General features: G+C 47.6%; 1 protein-coding gene across 3 annotated transcripts in view; it reads right to left on the reverse strand.

Moving 5' to 3' along the window:
* The window catches only part of ppp2r5d (protein phosphatase 2, regulatory subunit B', delta), a 15,742-nt gene extending 5,966 nt beyond the window's left edge, over nucleotides 1–9,776 (reverse strand). For 2 of the 3 annotated variants that reach the window (XR_011916996.1, XM_072390460.1), the window contains exons 1-13: nucleotides 9,432–9,776; nucleotides 7,036–7,116; nucleotides 6,609–6,786; nucleotides 5,262–5,461; nucleotides 5,074–5,184; nucleotides 4,457–4,549; nucleotides 4,241–4,371; nucleotides 4,093–4,152; nucleotides 3,546–3,654; nucleotides 3,409–3,462; nucleotides 1,947–2,117; nucleotides 1,750–1,877; nucleotides 968–1,069 (exon numbers count right to left, since the gene is read on the reverse strand). Coding sequence is in view for 2 of the 3 variants with exons in the window: in XM_072390460.1 (XP_072246561.1) it covers nucleotides 968–1,069; nucleotides 1,750–1,877; nucleotides 1,947–2,117; nucleotides 3,409–3,462; nucleotides 3,546–3,654; nucleotides 4,093–4,152; nucleotides 4,241–4,371; nucleotides 4,457–4,549; nucleotides 5,074–5,184; nucleotides 5,262–5,461; nucleotides 6,609–6,786; nucleotides 7,036–7,116; nucleotides 9,432–9,458 (1,445 nt within the window). In the remaining variant the exon portion in view is untranslated. Of the gene's footprint in view, nucleotides 1–967; nucleotides 1,070–1,749; nucleotides 1,878–1,946; nucleotides 2,118–3,408; nucleotides 3,463–3,545; nucleotides 3,655–4,092; nucleotides 4,153–4,240; nucleotides 4,372–4,456; nucleotides 4,550–5,073; nucleotides 5,185–5,261; nucleotides 5,462–6,608; nucleotides 6,787–7,029; nucleotides 7,117–9,431 lie in introns of all 3 variants that reach the window. The other variant, XM_072390461.1, reaches the window with a different exon arrangement.
* Between the last annotated feature and the right edge of the window lie 3,441 nt (nucleotides 9,777–13,217).

The following is a 13,217-nucleotide window of genomic DNA, read 5'->3' on the forward strand; positions in this document are numbered from 1 at the left end:
CACACACAGACACACACAGACACACACACACACACACACAGGTTAGAAACACACACAGACACACACAGGTTAGAAACACACACACACACACACACACACACACACACACAGGTTAGAAACACACACACACACACACACACACACACACACACAGGTTAGAAACACACACACACACACACAGGTTAGAAACACACACACACACACACAGACACACAGGTTAGAAACACACACACACACACAGAAACACACACACACACACACACACAGGTTAGAAACACACTCACGGTGTTTGCCTCCATGTAAATGTGCTGAGTGTGTGTGTGTGTGTGTGTTTCTAACCTGTGTGTCTGTGTGTGTGTGTGTGTGTGTTTCTAACCTGTGTGTCTGTGTGTGTGTGTGTGTGTGTGTGTGTGTGTTTCTAACCTGTGTGTCTGTGTGTGTGTGTGTGTGTGTTTCTAACCTGTGTGTCTGTGTGTGTGTGTGTGTGTGTGTGTGTGTGTTTCTAACCTGTGTGTCTGTGTGTGTGTGTGTGTGTGTGTGTGTGTGTTTCTAACCTGTGTGTCTGTGTGTGTGTGTGTGTGTGTTTCTAACCTGTGTGTCTGTGTGTGTGTGTGTGTGTGTGTGTGTGTGTTTCTAACCTGTGTGTCTGTGTGTGTGTGTGTGTGTGTTTCTAACCTGTGTGTCTGTGTGTGTGTGTGTGTGTGTTTCTAACCTGTGTGTGTGTGTGTGTGTGTGTTTCTAACCTGTGTGTCTGTGTGTGTGTGTGTGTGTGTTTCTAACCTGTGTGTGTGTGTGTGTGTGTGTTTCTAACCTGTGTGTGTGTGTGTGTGTTTCTAACCTGTGTGTGTGTGTGTGTGTTTCTAACCTGTGTGTGTGTGTGTGTGTTTCTAACCTGTGTGTGTGTGTGTGTGTGTCTCTGTGTGTGTGTGTGTGTGTTTCTAACCTGTGTGTGTGTGTGTGTGCTTACTTCTGCTTCTCCGCCTTGTACTGTTGTGTGCAGTCATCAAACAGCTTCTGGTTCATCTCCATGAAGAGCTTCAGAGCGTTGTAGATCAGGCCGTGGATCGTCCTGAGGAAGAGGAAGAGGAGGAAGAACACTAAGGAACGTCTCTGTGCCTCCCAGCTTCAGATCATGTGACCAGCGGAGTTCAGATGAAGATCAATAACACCATCGACTGCCGAGGGAGCTGATCAATAACTGAACCTTCTGAAAACATTCAGCTGGTCCACATGACCAGAAACAGCTGATCGATCAGCTGATCGGTGGTGAGATCAACAGGAAGTGTCCGATTCTTTCTCACAGCTGCAGGAAACCCGCCCAGGCCAGACTGAAACGGCCTCAGATCTGCAAACGACTAAATAAATACATTTACTTCATGATAAATGCTCCATAAACTAAATAAAAAGGTCAAATCTAATCCTTTTAATCTATTTCATTCTGTTTCTCCCCCATTTATTTCCATACGTCCGTTTCTACGCTCCTGGGTGCATTTCTGCTTCATTATGCAAATGAGGGGGCGGAGCTTCATAATAAATTTTAAAAGAAAAGAAAGAAAATATGAATTCTTTCACATTTTTTCCTTTTTAAATTGCAGCAGCATTTCTAGTCATATAAACCGTGATGAGCCAGTGATACATCTGTATTTATTTCAGGTTTCAGCACTGATCCACTCAGAGCCGGTTCTGTGAAAGAGGTCGGCCAGCCAGCCGCGGTCCTCACAAAGACAAATAGTCGGGTGTGTGTGTTACTTGTTCCAGTGGCTCTTGGAGTTCTTGTAGAGGGCGGGGAACATGATGGGGAGGATCTTGGCGGCGTTGTCGCTGATCAGACTCATGATGTACTCGTTGTTCCAGTAGTACAGAGCGCGCTCTGCCACCTGCACACACAACAGTCAGCATCACCCCCACCGGACTCTGAGTCGGGCTGCCGGTTCTGATTCGCTTACCTGGAAGTGTGGGCTGGACACACACTTGGCCAGCTGTCTGAAGAGCGGCTCCTGAACTTTAACAAACTCGGACGGCTCAATGACGTCCAGAATCTCCTCCAGCTCGTTCAGGAACATCACCTCCTTCGGACTGTGAGTCTTGGGCCAGAACTTCAACAGACCCATGATCACCTGCAGCGGTCAAAGGTCAACACATGAAAACCCTGCAGACCTGCTGCTGCCTCGACCTCCTCTGAGGGAGGTCCTGCTCCATCCAAGTCCAGAAGGTTCAGACGCCGTCTTTAAGCTACTTTAAGGGTGATTCTGTGGTTATAAATCAGGATTTTATCAGAGCAGAGCGACAGTCTGAAACGCTAGTCTAGTTTTAATCAGACTGAAGTGTTTACATGTGTTAAAAGTCTAGTTTTAATCAGACTGAAGTGTTTACATGTGTTAAAAGTCTAGTTTTAATCAGACTGAAGTGTTTACATGTGTTAAAAGTCTAGTTTTAATCAGACTGAAGTGTTTACATGTGTTAAAAGTCTAGTTTTAATCAGACTGAAGTGTTTACATGTGTTAAAAGTCTAGTTTTAATCAGACTGAAGTGTTTACATGTGTTAAAAGTCTAGTTTTAATCAGACTGAAGTGTTTACATGTGTTAAAAGTCTAGTTTTAATCAGACTGAAGTGTTTACATGTGTTAAAAGTCTAGTTTTAATCAGACTGAAGTGTTTACATGTGTTAAAAAGTCTAGTTTTAATCAGACTGAAGTGTTTACATGTGTTAAAAGTCTAGTTTTAATCAGACTGAAGTGTTTACATGTGTTAAAAGTCTAGTTTTAATCAGACTGAAGTGTTTACATGTGTTAAAAGTCTAGTTTTAATCAGACTGAAGTGTTTACATGTGTTAAAAGTCTAGTTTTAATCAGACTGAAGTGTTTACATGTGTTAAAAGTCTAGTTTTAATCAGACTGAAGTGTTTACATGTGTTAAAAGTCTAGTTTTAATCAGACTGAAGTGTTTACATGTGTTAAAAGTCTAGTTTTAATCAGACTGAAGTGTTTACATGTGTTAAAAGTCTAGTTTTAATCAGACTGAAGTGTTAACCTGCAGTTTCACTGTTTTCAGATATTTTTTTACACACTGCTCACCAACCTTCCTCGGGGGGGGCACCTCATTATTCGATTACGATTCGATTATAAAACAATTATTGACGAGTCTTTAATTCATGTATATTGATGCACTTTTTCACAACATTTCTTTGTCTCACTGAATAAAAAACAGTGCATTTATAATAACAAAAGAGTTTAATTAATTTCCATTAAACTAATGGAAGTTCGTGCAAACTGGAAAGTTGCGTTGGGTGGAATCGAGTTAACTCCTAAATTCCACCAGATGTGTGTTGCGCTGCAGCACGGCAGCTGATACATTTCAATTCTAATCAATGACTTTGCTTCTAGTTTCACGGAGGTTCAGGATACTTACAGGCTCAGTGAGACTGCTGTCCTTCTCCAGGAACTGAACCACACAGTAGGCAAGCTGAGGAGTTTCACAACAAAAAGTCAGCAAGAAACCAGTGAGAAACACAAATATATCACAGCAGAGACAGAGGAACCTCTGACCTGAGGGTGATAAACACTCAGAGACTTGACTTTATGCAGCGGGAGCAGAACTCTGATCAGAAACATCTTGTGTTCTTCTTTCAGAGGCAGAGCAAAGCCATTGATGATACTGAGAAAAAAGACAATGTCTGTGTGTTACACGGGTCACAGAGCGCGTTACACGGGTCAAAGTCTGTTACACGGGTCAGAGAGAGTGTTACACGGGTCAGAGAGCGTTACACGGGTCAGAGAGAGTGTTACACGGGTCAGAGAGCGTTACACGGGTCAGAGAGAGCGTTACACGGGTCAGAGAGAGCGTTACACGGGTCAGAGAGCGCGTTACACGGGTCAGAGAGTGTTACACGGGTCACAGAGCGTGTTACACGGGTCAGAGAGCGTGTTACACGGGTCAGAGAGCGTGTTACACGGGTCAGAGTGTGTTACACGGGTCAAGGTCTGCGTTACACGGGTCAGAGAGAGTGTTACACGGGTCACAGAGCGCGTTACACGGGTCACAGAGCGCGTTACACGGGTCACAGAGCGTGTTACACGGGTCAGAGAGTGTTACCTGCCCAGAATCTCCAGTAGCTCAGCGATGCCGTTGTGATGTTCTGTCTCGTAGATAAATCTGCAGGGCCAATAAAACACACACACTGAGAATGCTGTGTTCACCTGCAGCAGTTTCCTGTGTTTTCAGGTGGTTCTGCCGTTCTCACCTGTAGAAGATGTTGTTGACCTGGCGGCGGATGTATGCACGAAGGCCAAGGAACTTGCCATATATCCGGTGCAGGATGGTCTTTAGGAAGTCTCTTTCTCTGGGATCCTCACTGTCGAACAGCTCCAGCAGCTGGAACACAGTCATCAAACTGTCAGTGTTTCACCTGTCTCACCTGCAGCCACACAGCAGGAAACTCACACAGGTGACATCTTACCGACAGTACAAACTTTTGGTCGATGTATTTTTTGGCGATGTTTGGTGTGAAGTCTGGAGACTCCAAGAAGCGAAGAAAGAACTCGTACACCAGCTGTGGACACAAGCACAAGTTCAAAGGTTCAGGTCAGGTTCTGACAGCCGGTTCAGCTCTGGATCCTGGATTATTCAGAGATTCTGGACTCGGCAGATCGTGAAAGATCAGCTGAAGAAGTCTATTTGTTGCAATGTGTGGTATTATGTGGTTACTATGTGTTACTTTTAAACATACATTAATAAAACAGCTCACCTCATAACTGAGTCATTTGACTGTTGCCATCTCACTCCTATAACACTGGATGTAATGCGTAAATATTGACAGGCATCAGGCCATCTTTACCAACTTTATTGTCCATTTTATACTCAAAGTGACCACCATTCACAAGATGCTGCATTAAATCAGAGCTGAATCAAGTGACTGAGCCCCTGAACTCAGGAGGAAAATATCTCCAGATGTTAACATCATACATTTCCTGTATGACGGGACGTTTTGCTGGCTGCTGATGTGACTCATCTGAACAGTGTGAAATGACTCCATGTGATTTCCTCTGGCAGCTTGATGGCTTACAGGTAACATACCTGCAGGTGGGGCCAGGCCGCCTCCAGCGTGGGCTCGTCCTCTTCGGGGTCGAACTCTGCTCCGGTTGGGTTTGAGGACGGAGGAAGAGTCCGGAACAGGTTGACTGAAAACTGAGGGGACAGAGGCAGCTGTTAGGGATGGACTTCCTGAAGAATAAATCCATCTCGGGTCGAGGGTGTTGTCTCACCATGAAGACGCCCTCGGGGTAGATGGACTCCGTCACCACATCACTGTTGTGTGTGATGTACTCCACCATCTCGTTAAGCCCCGCCCTCTTCACCTCCTTGTACTTGAGGTCACTGAGCGGGTCGCTGACGAAGTCGAACAACACGCAACACTGGCGCAGTTTCTGCACAAACAGCTCCTCTCGTTCAATGGGCGGGGCATCTGAGGAGGCGGGGGAAGAGGCGTCAGGCAGAACCACATAAGAGGAAGCCTCATGACATCAGACCGCGGCAGTGACACAGTTACTGACAGCAAGAATGGAAACAAGGTTCAGGCTGGGTTTGCGTCAGATTTAGGCTGGGTTAGGTCAGGTTAATGTCTGGTTTAGGTCAGGTTAATGTCTGGTTTAGGTCTGGTTTATTCCCAGATTAGGTCGGGTTTATATCTGGTTTAGGTCAGTTTAATGTCTGGTTTAGGTCAGGTTAATGTCTGGTTTGTTCCCAGATTAGGTCAGGTTTAGGTCAGGTTAATGTCTGGTTTAGGTCAGGTTAATGTCTGGTTTAGGTCAGGTTAATGTCTGGTTTAGGTCAGGTTAATGTCTGGTTTAGGTCAGGTTAATGTCTGGTTTATTCCCAGATTAGGTCAGGTTTATATCTGGTTTAGGTCAGGTTAATGTCTGGTTTATTCCCAGATTAGGTCAGGTTTATATCTGGTTTAGGTCAGGTTAATGTCTGGTTTAGGTCAGGTTAATGCCTGGTTTAGGTCAGGTTAATGTCTGGTTTAGGTCAGGTTAATGTCTGGTTTAGGTCAGGTTAATGTCTGGTTTAGATCAGGTTAATGTCTGGTTTAGGTCAGGTTAATGTCTGGTTTAGGTCAGGATTAGGTCAGGTTAATGTCTGGTTTAGGTCAGGTTAATGTCTGGTTTAGATCAGGTTAATGTCTGGTTTAGGTCAGGTTAATGTCTGGTTTAGGTCAGGTTAATGTCTGGTTTAGGTCAGGTTAATGTCAGGTTAATGTCTGGTTTAGGTCAGGTTAATGTCTGGTTTAGGTCAGGATTAGGTCAGGTTAATGTCTGGTTTAGGTCAGGTTAATGTCTGGTTTAGGTCAGGTTAATGTCTGGTTTAGGTCAGGTTAATGTCAGGTTAATGTCTGGTTTAGGTCAGGTTAATGTCTGGTTTAGGTCTGGTTAATGTCTGGTTTATTCCCAGATTAGGTCAGGTTTAGGTCAGGTTAATGTCTGGTTAATGTCTGGTTTAGGTCAGGTTAATGTCTGGTTAATGTCTGGTTTAGGTCAGGTTAATGTCTGGTTTAGGTCAGGTTAATGTCTGGTTTATGGCCAGTTTAGGTCAGGTTTATATCCTGCAGTTACCTTTTAGAGCAGGCAGCTTCTGCAGCTCCCTGTTCTTGGTCAGGCTGAAGCGGGACGAGCTCTGGCGGCGCTCCTTCTTCACCAGCTGAGGACCTCCGGAGTATTTGATCTTGTTAAGCTGGGTGGGGGGAGGCGTGCTGTTACTGGGACGCTTGCTGCCACTCTGCTGCTGCTGTGACTGAAAACAAACATGGAGGACTCGAGGTTACGGATCCTGTTTACGACTCTTTACTGTGAGTAAACCAACCAGGGAAGGCGTCATTGATAGCTGACAGTACGGTTGATCAGTTCTTAAAAACCATCAGCTGCTCATGACACTGCTGGTCCAACAGAGGGGTCATTCTCAGGGACATATTTCAATTTTAAAAGCTTGGCTTAACTTCCGGGTGACTGCAGCCAGCGACCAGCAGAGGTCATGAACCCTCACCTCGTCAGAGTTCTCCGAGGCTGCATCCTTCCCGCCGCTGTTGTTGTTCTTCGTGCTGCTTTTGGCAGGTTTGTTGGTTTCCTGTTAAAACACAGAATGAACGTTTAGCACAACCTTAAAAACCCGACCGGTTAAACCCGACCCCGCCGCTCCTCTCCGGTTTAAACCCGACCCGCCGCTCCTCCCCGGTTAAACCCGACCCCGCCGCTCCTCTCCGGTTAAACCCGACCGGCCGCCCCTCTCCAGTTAAACCCGACCGGCCGCTCCTCCCCGGTTAAACCCGACCGGCCGCTCCTCCCCGGTTAAACCCGACCGGCCGCTCCTCTCCGGTTTAAACCCGACCCCGCCGCTCCTCTCCGGTTCAACCCGACCGGCCGTTCCTCCCCGGTTTAAACCCGACCCCGCCGCTCCTCTCCGGTTAAACCCGACTCGCCGCTCCTCTCCGGTTAAACCCGACCCCGCCGCTCCTCTCCGGTTAAACCCGACCCGCCATCACTGTAACTGTGTTAACGATGAGGTCACAGCGACCTCTGACCGGCTCAGGTGAACAGAACCAGATTTAGACCAGAGACGGTCTTTAACTGAAGAAGACACTCGCTGCTTTGGCTGTAGAACCAACTCAGAACCGGTTTGTTTTCCAACATGTGCCAGAACCTCTCCTCTGCCGTGTTCTCCACCAGACTGTGAACCGGGTCTGAACCACAACTGGAACCAGGTCTGGTACCAGAGGAGGACGGAACCGAACCTGTACTTTAGTTTTATTCAACTGAAACCAATCAGCTGACGGTCATGTGACACAAAGAGAAGCTGAACAGATAAAGGACCAATCACAGCAGCACTGACACCCGAAACCCTCAGTTTCACTCATCATCTCACCTCTGACCTGTGACCTCTGACCTGACCTGCCACACATCTCTGCACACAGCCAATCACACCCTGATTGGCTGCTTCTCTGTGTTCTGATAACATTTATAACTTCCACAGAGTTAAAGAAGAGAAGCAGAAGAGGGTTCAGATTGATCAGATTGATCAGATTCTGATCAGATTGATCAGTTTCTGATCGACAGCAGCTCCGATGCATCTGCAACACGAGTAAAACCGTTTTATCTTGATGTTTTGGTCCCGTTTGAGAAGCTCAGCTTCCATCGGACTAACGTGTGTTTGAAAAGTCCGGTTCTGGTTCTGGTCAGAATAAAACCGTTTGGTGTCATGTGACCGTTCTGAAATGATCTGAATACCTGAGCAGCACCTGGTGGAACTGACCTTTATCGCCTCACTTCCTCTGAAAGGATCCATCCCACAATTCCTTGCAGCTGCAACTTTAAAGTGACGGTGAGTTATTCCTCCCTATTCTGCTGAAATCAAGCTGAGCGGATCCTGTCTGAGCGTCTCTGAGAGCAGGATCCGATGGAAGAGGCTGAGCTGATGCTTCTGATCATGTCTGAGAGCAGGATCCGATGGAAGAGGCTGAGCTGATCATGTCTGAGAGCAGGATCCGATGGAAGAGGCTGAGCTGATGCTTCTGATCATGTCTGAGAGCAGGATCCGATGGAAGAGGCTGAGCTGTGTGGAAAACCGATCACAAGTTCATCTGAACACTGGGATTGAGTCACAGGATCCTCACATGGTCGCAGACAGCTGAGTGGAAACACTTCATCTATCAGCTGATTTGTAGAAAAACGATCTCAATCATATGTTTCAGGCCCTCTTCAGCCGCTTTAAACCACCAATCTGCATCCATTTATCAATACTTAATGACGTCCCTTATCAATCACCAAATCAATCAGAATGACATATTTTCTGCTAAAACTTCATTAAGTCATCAGATTATGCTGCTGATGGTGGAGTCCTCCCTGAATCCTCTCCGCTCAGTCAGATCAAACAGGTGAAGCCCACCTGAGCGGCCCCTCCCCGGCCATCAGACGGACCCACTGACGGAGCTCATACCCGCACAGATGAGTCACAGCTCGGGGACACGAGCAGCCGAGCCCTGCAGCTCTCAGGCGGACCGATGAGTCGGAGTGACAGGCAGCGGCTCCTCCCGGAGCTCCGGCAGCCGTTAACCGCGTACAGTGAAGCCCCTGCCCGCTAACACCGCAGCTGCACCGGTGTCCCACGGATAAAGCGTCCCTCCAGTTAAACCGCTGGTTTTACTGATGTTAGCAACTCTGGAGCTAGCGTTAGCCTCGCCGTCCCGTGCCAGCGGGCCTTAGCAGCTCAGCTAGCAGCTCAGCTAGCAGCTCAGCTAGCAGGTTAGCTAACAGGTTAGCTTCCCGCCACTCGATAAAATCTAACGTCTCAAGTCTCAACGGACGAATTAAGAGCAACCTCACAGCTTCTCCAATATATTCAAGTCAGAAATTACTTGCGGTTCGGCACCACAGGCGCCGACTCACCTTCTCTTTCTTGGTTTTGTTCGGCATCTTGTCCGCGTCGCAGGGTTTCTCCACGGAGGATCCGTGATGTTCTTCCCCAGGACTTAGACGCTGTCACTCGGTCTGTTTTCGCTGCCTGCACCCGCTCCCCATATAGCGAATCCCATTGGCTATCGGCGGCCAGACTGCCTAGTCACGCATGAAGGGATTTTTCTGATTGGCTGAGAGTGAGTTTAACAATGAGGGTGCGGCTGCGGAGAGGTGAGGCAGGTCTGGAGTCTTCCCCAGCAACAAAACACCTCCAACCTGATGATGAGGAGCCCCGCAGGTCCGGACCGGACCCGAGGCTTCGCTCCGGGAAACATCCAAAAGGCGCCGCTCCGGAAGTTTTCATGGAGATGTTGAAATTTAAACGGATCGAAGACTCCCTGGCAGAACAAAACACTTAATTAATTTGTTCTGCTTTACCATTGTTTGATGAGTGTTTTATTAGTTCTGCTTTGAGTAATGTTGAAAAAAATGAATTAAAACAAATGAGTGCTGATGACAAAGCTGATTTTCTCAGATTTGAAGTGAATCACAATCTTTACCTGAAGCAACTTTAAGTTTCGAGTCGACAGACTAAAAACAGTCAGAATCACATAAAAAAGTTGATTTGGTCCAAATATCTCATGTGAGCTTCAGCCAACGAGTTCAGATATTTGATTTAACTGTAACTAAACTGTTCAGTTCACCAAAGCTGCTGAATTTAATTCATGAAAGGAAACTTTCACAGAAACATGAACACTTTTACTCTGAAAAACAACTTTCTCACCATCAGTGAACCAACACCAACCTCTCGCTCCTTTTTCCTCCATCATTACTACAAAGATGTTGTAGGATGTTATAAGTTTAAGAGACCTGTCCAAAGAGTTCCAGAGTTGGAATTTAATAAAAGATTTATGGTAAAAAGGTTCATCAGACCTCTCACTGAATATAAATATAATATCTGATGAGAACAGAAAAAACTGTAATGAATGAACTCAAAGATAAATAAACATATTTTAAACTTGTTAATAGAAAAAGTTGATAAAGTTTTGCTAAATAAGGGTGCAGATGGTGTTTGACTCATAGAGTTTGAAATCATTCTCAATAATCTTTTCTGAATTGAGATTAATTGATTAAGGTCTGAAAAATATGAAGCACCCCAAAACAATGTTGCAGTATGTGAAATATGGATAAATTAAACTGTAAAATAATGCCCTAAGACAGGGCTGATTAAAAGGAAGGATTACCCTTACCCCTTACCCTAACCCTAACGGACTTCATCATTTATTTACATTCATAGTTTCCCTTTCATTAAGTATACCAAGAAATTTTACACATGACACTTGTTTAATATCAATATTATTAATTTGCAGCTTTGAATCCTGCTCAGACATCACAGCGAAATCATCAATCAAAAATTAGAAACAGAAGGGGCCCAAGAACTGACCCTTGAGGCACACCATAGTATAATTTTGCTTTCTTAGATTCATTAATACAAACATCCTGTTCTCTGTTCTTTTTAATCTTTAAAGCATTTCATCACAACATCTTGAGGGCGTATCGGTGGAGTTTGACAGGAGAAAACTTTGGTCAACTGTGTCAAACGCTTCAGACCAGGTGCCTCTGACTGATGACAGGTTTTGTTCCCTCAGAGCAGACTGACAGGCTGATGAATGCTTTAAGCCATTTTCTAAATGAATTTCAGTTTGAAACGTTTAAGATTTACTTTGTGATGTTTCACAACCAAAAACACCAGAACTGAGCCCCAGTCCAGACAAAAAAAGCAACATGACAGTGAAGTCATGCACAGAACCAACATTTTTCTGTTGTTCTCGATCCTGATCGGAGGATAAACTGCCCCCGACTGAACCGTTTCCAGCAGTTCAACAACACGACCCCGGGTTCCCTTGCAGCCGGCTTCGGGTCCCTTGCAGCCGGCTTCGGGTTCCCTTGCAGCCGGCTTCGGGTTCCCTTGCAGCCGGCTTCGGGTTCCCTTGCAGCCGGCTTCGGGTTCCCTTGCAGCCGGCTTCTGGTTCCCTTGCAGCCGGCTTCTGGTTCCCTTGCAGCAGGCTTCGGGTTCCCTTGCAGCAGGCTTCGGGTTCCCTTGCAGCAGGCTTCGGGTTCCCTTGCAGCCGGCTCCGGCTCACTTGCAGCCGGCTCCGGCTCCCTTGCAGCCGGCTCCCTTGCAGCCGGCTCCGGCTCACTTGCAGCCGGCTCCGGCTCACTTGCAGCCGGCTCCGGCTCACTTGCAGCCGGCTTCGGTTCCCTTGCAGCAGGCTTCGGGTTCCCTTGCAGCCGGCTCCGGTTCCCTTGCAATCGGTTTGGGTTCCCTTGCAGCCGGCTTCGGGTTCCCTTGCAGCCGGCTCCGGTTCCCTTGCAATCGGTTTGGGTTCCCTTGCAGCCGGCTTCGGTTCCCTTGCAGCAGGCTTCGGGTTCCCTTGCAGCAGGCTTCGGGTTCCCTTGCAGCCGGTTTCGGTTCCCTTGCAGTCGGTTTCGGTTCCCTTGCAGCCGGCTTCGGCTCACTTACAGCCGGCTTCGGTTCACTTACAGCTGGCTTCGGTTCACTTACAGCCGGCTTTGGGTTCACTTACAGCCGGCTTCGGTTCCCTTGCAGCAGGCTTCGGGTTCCCTTGCAGCCGGCTCCGGTTCCCTTGCAGTCGGTTTCGGTTCCCTTGCAGCCGGTTTCGGTTCCCTTGCAGTCGGTTTCGGCTCACTTGCAGCCGGCTTCGGCTCACTTACAGCCGGCTTCGGTTCACTTACAGCTGGCTTCGGTTCACTTACAGCCGGCTTTGGGTTCACTTACAGCCGGCTTCGGGTTCCCTTGCAGCAGGCTTCGGGTTCCCTTGCAGCCGGCTCCGGTTCCCTTGCAGTCGGTTTGGGTTCCCTTGCAGCCGGCTTTGGTTCCCTTGCAGCCGGCTTTGGGTTCACTTGCAGCCGGCTTCGGCTCACTTACAGCCGGCTTCGGTTCACTTACAGCTGGCTTCGGTTCACTTACAGCCGGCTTTGGGTTCACTTACAGCCGGCTTCGGGTTCCCTTGCAGCAGGCTTCGGGTTCCCTTGCAGCCGGCTCCGGTTCCCTTGCAGTCGGTTTGGGTTCCCTTGCAGCCGGCTTTGGTTCCCTTGCAGCCGGCTTTGGGTTCACTTACAGCCGGCTTTGGTTCCCTTGCAGCCGGCTTTGGTTCCCTTGCAGCCGGCTTTGGGTTCCCTTGCAGCCGGCTTTGGGTTCACTTACAGCCGGCTTCGGTTCCCTTACAGCCGGTTTGGGTTCCCTTACAGCCGGCTTTGGTTCCCTTGCAGCCGGCTTTGGGTTCCCTTGCAGCCGGCTTTGGGTTCACTTACAGCCGGCTTCGGTTCCCTTACAGCCGGTTTGGGTTCCTTTGCAGCCGGCTCCGGTTCCCTTGCAGCCGGCTCCGGTTCACTTACAGCCGGCTCCGGTTCCCTTACAGCCGGTTTTGGTTCCCTTGCAGCCGGCTTCATGCTGTTCAGCTCCATCAGAACAGCTTTCATACAGGTTCACATCAGCTTTAGTCTTTATTCTTTCCATCTTTCTTGGGCATCTCTGACATTAAAGAGTTTGTACAATGGTGAAAACGATGCAATCAGCAGATGTTCCTTCGGCTGATTTATTCTGTGAAGAAAGAAACTCAAAAACATACAAAACTGTTTTAATGATCCGCTGAACCTGACTTTGCAGAACAAACTTAAAGCTTAAATTCTTTTCTTTCTTCACCAATGAAAACTTTTCTCATTCAGCAGCAAACTGAAGCTCCAGCATCGTCT

The sequence above is a fragment of the Leuresthes tenuis genome, unplaced genomic scaffold (genome assembly GCF_036924035.1).
Source record: "Leuresthes tenuis unplaced genomic scaffold, fLeuTen1.0.hap1 SCAF_8, whole genome shotgun sequence".
Classification (NCBI taxonomy): Eukaryota; Metazoa; Chordata; class Actinopteri; order Atheriniformes; family Atherinopsidae; genus Leuresthes; species Leuresthes tenuis.